This window comes from Phaseolus vulgaris, chromosome 4 (assembly GCF_051622355.1).
Source record: "Phaseolus vulgaris cultivar YP4 chromosome 4, ASM5162235v1, whole genome shotgun sequence".
Classification (NCBI taxonomy): domain Eukaryota; kingdom Viridiplantae; phylum Streptophyta; class Magnoliopsida; order Fabales; family Fabaceae; genus Phaseolus; species Phaseolus vulgaris.
In genome coordinates, this window is record NC_143501.1 from 6259708 (window position 1) to 6266384 (window position 6677).

Consider the following 6677-nt stretch of genomic DNA (forward strand, 5'->3'; position numbering starts at 1 on the left):
TAGGTTTAGGCAAATAATTATCAGATTCATCAAACACCACATGTATAGATTCTTCCATTGTAAGCAATCTTTTGTTCTACACCCTGTAAGCATGCCCATTAATAGCGTAGCCAATATGTATCCCCTCATTAGATTTACGATCAAATTTACCCAGATTATATTTCCCATTATTCAGAATAAAACATTTGCACCTACAAAACTCTAAGATGGCTTATGCTAGGCTTTCTACCTTTATAGAGTTCATAAGGAGTTTTCTTAAGAATTGGCTTAATTAAGGTTTTGTTTAGCACATATGAAGCAGTGTATACAACATCTTTCCATAAGTATTTTAGAAGATTAGATTCATTTAACATGGTCCTAACAAGCTCCTCAAGTGATCTATTTTTCCTTTCTACTACATCGTTTTGTTGAGGAGTCCTAGGGGTTGAATAGCTATGTTTGATCTCATGTTTTTCACAAAATCTATCAAATCTAGCATTTTGAAAATTTCTCCCATGATCACTATGAATTGATTTTATGCTACAACCATTTTCATCTTGCAATATTTTAGCCAATTTCTTGAAAGCATCATTCTTAGAAACAAGAAAGAGAGTCCAAGTATATCTTGAGAAATCATCCATAATCACAAAAGCATAATAGTTTCCAACTAAGCTAGCATTTCTGGAAGGCCCACACAGATCCATATGTAAAACATCCAAAGGTTTATTTGAAGAAATTATATCCTTTATTTTAAAGGAGACTCTTGTTTGTTTACCCTTCACATATGCATCACACAATCTGTTATTTTGGAGTTTTATATTTCGTAAGCCAAAAACAAGCTCCTTAGATTTCAATTTGTTTAAATGATTTGGAAGGATGTGGGCTAACCTCCTTTGCCATAGCCATGACTCATCATCCTTTGATAAAAAGACATTCATTTACAGAGCAATTATGTATGATATCTAGGAGATAGATATTATTTACCCTTTTACCTATGAACAACACCTTACCAGAAGTTTAATTTGAAATTATGCACTTGTTGGATTCAAAGTTAACTTTGTATCCCTTCTCACATAATTGGTTGATGCTTAGAAGGCTAATCCTTCCACATATAACACATTCTCTATTAATGTTGATCCTTTGGTTCCAACATTTGAGTAATATCACCGATCAGGTGTTTTGAGTAGCCACCGTCCAAATATCACTGGTTTGGTTTTCTATTGTTTTTCGAATAAGAGCTTGAATATTCATTATTCACCATGAAGCACATGTTTGCTTCTTCACTCTCAGTTGATGACTAAAGCTTTTATCTTGTTCTTTTAATAAGCTTCTGGATGAAGTGAATGAGACTCGAAACCAAGTTCCTTCAATGACAAAGAAACTTTAACCACTACACCGGACAAATTCTTTTGTATTATTATGATTTTTATTATATTTATTATTAATAATAATATGAATATAATATTAATAACATGAATATAGTATTAATAATATGAATATAATATTAATAATATATAATTTTTATAATAATTATTATTATTAATATAATTTATATTATTATTATTATTATTATTATAATTAATATTATTATTATTAATATAATTTATATTATTATTATTATTATTATTATTAATATAATTTATATTATTATTAATATAATTATTATTATTAATAATAAATATAAATTATATTAGTAATAAGAAGTATAATAAAAATCATAACTTGTTGGAATAATCTTTAATGCTTTGAGTCTTGCATATTTATAATGTGCTTCGTGTGTATTTCTGTTGATTTGTCCTTTCCATTAGTTGTTTTACACTTTCTCTTCGCTCTCGTCGACTCTCTTGCAGTTTTAATGCGGACTCCATCATCAAAACGACATCGTTCATGGATGGCCTCTGCATCCCTTTTGTGACAAACAACTCACTCCAATCTGGCAAAACAAGGCCAAACACTGGGGAGAGATCTTCCCCTTTAATATGGGATCCACAATCTAATTTGTACATAATTTTTTTATCTAGTTTTAGAGAGAATTATAAAAGTTAATCCTTTAAAAAATATAATTAGTTTTTTCAATTTAAAAAATTCTACAGTAATATAAAGAAATTATCTTGATCCCATTCTATTTATTCCCGTAGAATTGTTTCCTTGTGACAGTTTTTACTCTTTCTTTGCTTGTTGACACTGGTCACACTACTTCTCCATTGAGAATAGCAACATTTTCACGTTGCTCTGCACTTTCTTGTAGCTGCAGCGTAAACTCCAGCATCCCAGCCACATCCTTCATGGACGGCCTCAGCGATCCATCTTCCGACAAACAACTCATCCCAATCTCACAAAACTTCTTCAAACACTCTTCTGCAATCTTCTTCTTCAACGTGGGCTCCACAATCTCTGCTATGCTCCCACTTTCGTAACAATGTCTCACCCAATTAGCAAGCGACACCTGTTTCGTCTCCGCAGTGTGAATCAAAGGTGGACGACCACACAGTATCTCAAACAACACAACCCCCAAAGAGTACACGTCAGACTTCTCCGTCAAACGGTACCGTTTATAATACTCCGGATCCAAATATCCGAAGCTGCCTCTCACATCGGTGCTGACGTGCGCCTTCGAAGTTCCAATTGGCCCAAGCCTTGAAAGCCCGAAGTCCGAAACCTTGGCCTCCCACTTATCATCCAACAAGATGTTCGTGCTCTTCACATCCCGGTGGATAATCATGTGCTTCGCGCCTGTGTGGAGATAGTGCAGTCCACGCGCCGCCTCGATGCATATCTGCAGCCGCTGCTTCCACGAGATAGCGGGGTTGTCCGTGTTGTACAGATGGTCACGGAGGTTGCCACGTGTCATGAAATCGTAGACCAAGATCATTTCCCTATTATCGTTGCAGTAGCCGATGAGGGACACGATATTGCGGTGGCGTAGTTGCGAGAGCATCTTGATTTCGTTTAGGAACTCGCGACCCCCCTGCTGCGAATCCGGTTTAAGGCGCTTGATGGCGACCGGGGTGGAACCGCCGTCAATGTAGCCCTTGTACACGTGGCCGAATCCCCCGGTGCCGATGATAAAGACTTCGTCGAAGTTTAGGGTGGCCGTTCTCATCTCGTCGAGGGAGAAGCGGCGGCAGAGTTCTGTCGACGCGGAGGAATTCTGTTGCATTTTTGACTTGGATTCGTTATTCTGGTTCTTAGTATAAGTGATATTCTCATATTGTAATAATGCTACAAAGAAAACGGCAAGAGAAATCAGAACGACGGCGGATATCATCCACGGGACGGCACATACCAACCACGGGATGTCAATTATCATGGAACCACTTCTGCTGCGGGTCTTCCCGTTTTGGCCGGGAATGCTGTTGAGTGGAGTTTGAACCGGGTCCGGGTTGGGCCCGGCGAGGTTGTTTGAGCCGGCTTCGCTGATTTTGAAGATCTCGAGACCGTTCAGGAAGGCACTGTTGTATCTCGTATACGCACTATTTTCGTCAGGGTGCATTTGAAGCGAGAAATTAAACTTTTTCTGACAATCATTCTTTGGAATCAAAACGGCGTAGTCTCTGTGCACAGCTAGACCTTTTTGTTTCTGACTCCATTTCATTACATCAGCACGATCTTCAGCGCACTGGCTATTTATGTAAATGAAGAATCTCCTGTCACTGATGTCATTAATATGAGGATCAATCTCGCAAAAGTGGAGCCTGAGAACGTAAGTGAAGCCACAATCAACGGGGAACATCCAAGTGAGGTTGGTTATTTTGTTCAGAGTATTGTTTGTGCCCTGGCTACGCGCTGTTCTGAACAGTTCCTTTGGTGCCACGTAATCAGGATTCACGGTTATCATCTTACCACTCCAGTCACCTGGTAGATCATCATTCTTTGGATTTTCTTTAATAAAATAAGGATGTTCGTCAGTCCATTCCCTGAACAAACCGGTGTCGTTTTGTGGCGGGATTTCTTGGCCTCCAGAGTTGATTCTATACTCAGTCTGGAGCGCATAGCTGGTTCCAACGCTGTAGAGCGTGCTGGTTCCGACTTGCGTGAAGCCTATCTCATTTTGTTGGGTGTAATATAAATCGGCTGGCATGGAAAGAACCTCGATTCCATTGATGAAAGCGTAGGAGTTTGGATGGGAGGGAGTGAAGGTGAGGATAAGCCTCTCACCGTCGTTGACGTTGACCACGTATTCTCTGAAGATAGTAGTGGTGGCTTGATCGTCAGCGTGAAGAGAGGCGTTGAAAGCGTTGAGGAGAGTGAATTGGTTGGATTGAAGGGTGAAAGAAGCTTGGTTGCGGGGAAAGGAAGGGTAGTCGGAAGGGTAGAAGAAGAGGCGAAGGAATTTGGGGCCTGGGGAGACGGGGAAGGAGTAGTTGAATTGGGAACGGGACAATCGTGCAGTGGAGTAGGGGATTTCATTGATGGAAAAAGACTGTGTTGTTGCCTTCTCTGAAACGGTGCCGTCTTGAGAAGATAAGTACTCTTCGTCGCCGGTCCACCTTCTTTGACCATCGGAGGAATTCCCAGTGGTGCCGCAACTGATGGTGAAAATATCCTCCGGGGTGTAGGCCTGGAGATGTACGGAGAAGTGTAGAAGGAGGAAGAAGAGTGTTAAGGAGGTGATGAAGGTGATAGCCATGATTTATGGAGGGAACAGAAGTGATTGAAGTCGCGAAGACTTATCATAACTTTCAATGTATCATTTTCCAAGTAAGAATTGCATGGAAGGCAGGGAGAAAAGAACATGCAGCGTTGTTTGTTAGCGACGGACCACTGCCTGTCTATTCAGTTGAAGGTTTCTTCTTCTTCAGTATAAATCAAAACCGAAAGTCCAAAAGCAAAAACCAAAAAAAACATGTTAATGTTTTATTGAAAAGTTAAAAAAAAAAAAATTAAAGAAAATTGAGAGGGTAAAATATACAGATAACCATTAATTTTATAAATTTTAATTTTTATTAAATTTAATTACATTTTATCACTTTTTTAAAATTAAAATTTTGATTACCGATAAAATGAGTGATATAAATTGTAAGATGGTAAATTTATAACATTATTCTCATTTGAATTTGGGCTAGTTATACTTCACACACATGACTTTTTTTTAACCTAAATATTATCCTCCATTGAATTTAAATTAGTGTGAATAAATAATTGTTATTTTCTTCAACGTTTTAGTTATTTTTTTTTTTATTTTTTTCAAGTCAGGTGCTTTTTGTATATCAAATATTTAGTTAAATTTAATTTGTATCTTCATTTAACATTATATTTTGAATATTGATATAATATTAAATTAAAGATACTCTCTTTTAGATAATCAAGCTTCTAGATAATAATTAATCGTAATTTAAATTTTTGAATTTTAACACCCTATGTTATAAAAATACTGTCTTTAAATTTAATTTTATCTTCATTTACCTATATTTTGAAAATTGATATAATACTAGTTTAAAGATACGGTCCCATGCTATAAAAATATTGTGTCTCAAATCTTAATTTAATCAAGTAGTTTTGATAATCTCTTCCTAGATATTAAAATACTATACTTCTAATATATTTATATTTAATACAAAAATATATTTACTATTACTACAAGAAAAACGAAATTTAGATGTTAAACTTAAGTGTTGATTAAGCATAGGACATAAATAGAGTGGACCAACAGATGTTAGATGATGTAAAATAAGTAGTGTAGGTTAAACCATTATAATGAAAGGACTTACTTGAAAATAAAATAAAATAATTAAAATAAAAATGCATTGCATAAGTCAAGTCGATGTTGATGTTGATAACATTAATTCTTTAACTATGGGTTGGACCAATACATATTTATTATTCTCTTTTTACAATTTTGTTAAAATTTATTTTATGTACTAGTGCGACTGGACGACTAAGTGAGTTGGCCAAAACTCGGATCGAATCGCTACCTAGGCCATCGTAGGAGGGTTATGTGACGGCATATGGCCGATCGATCCTTGACACTGATTCAATGATTGACCAAGTTAGCAGGATTAACCCGTGGTTAAGGGTTGTTTAGCGCAACCCTAAATCAAACCCACCAATGAAGGCTCATTAAGGTAATATAAATAACACACATTTCAAGAAGAAAGGTACGTTATTATCTACCGTACTCTGACACCTGAGTGCTGACACCCTGACTGACTTGAGCGTTGGAGTGTCTTCTGCAGGTACCATCCCCGCCTGTGAAGCCAGACGACCGAGAGGAGGAAGGTGTAACAAAGAGCTTAGAGCATTGTAGACCGACCGAAGGTGGAAGAAGGAGCAATCATTCTCCAGGTCCCAAACCCGTTCGAGAACATTTTATAACTATGTTGATTAGGACATTAGGTGTTAACTTTTATTTCTTTTAGATAATATCATTTAATTTTTTGTTGATGACAAGTATATGTAATTAAAATGATTTAATTGTTAAACTATTTATAATTGTTAAAAGTAAGGCTCACATATCATATTGTTGACAAAATAAATTATAATGTTGGTGCTGTTGAAAGTAGGATTCACATTGTTGCAAAAGCTACTCATAAAACTGTGAATGTGAATGTTGCTTCAAATATGAGGCACATGCGTCTCAAAATTGTAAATTTGTTCAGTTAATTTTCTTTCAATTTTAGAATTAAAAACTGGACAGATATGTAATAAAAAATGATTAGACATTCTATTAGTAGACCGTTTATTTTGAAAATATGTTT

At 36.3% G+C, this 6677-nt stretch overlaps 1 protein-coding gene across 1 annotated transcript; it reads right to left on the bottom strand.

Moving 5' to 3' along the window:
- Positions 1 to 2060: 2060 nt before the first annotated feature.
- On the bottom strand, positions 2061 to 4696 carry LOC137837001 (receptor-like protein kinase FERONIA). Its single transcript, XM_068645813.2, has one exon. It carries the CDS (start codon positions 4607 to 4609, stop codon positions 2168 to 2170), a length of 2442 nt encoding a protein of 813 aa, XP_068501914.1. The 5' UTR covers positions 4610 to 4696; the 3' UTR covers positions 2061 to 2167.
- Between the last annotated feature and the right edge of the window lie 1981 nt (positions 4697 to 6677).

What these genes read in the sequence shown, in the direction of transcription:
- LOC137837001 (XM_068645813.2), bottom strand. Translation starts at nt 4,609, where the DNA reads ATGGCTATCACCTTCATCACCTCCTTAACACTCTTCTTCCTCCTTCTA.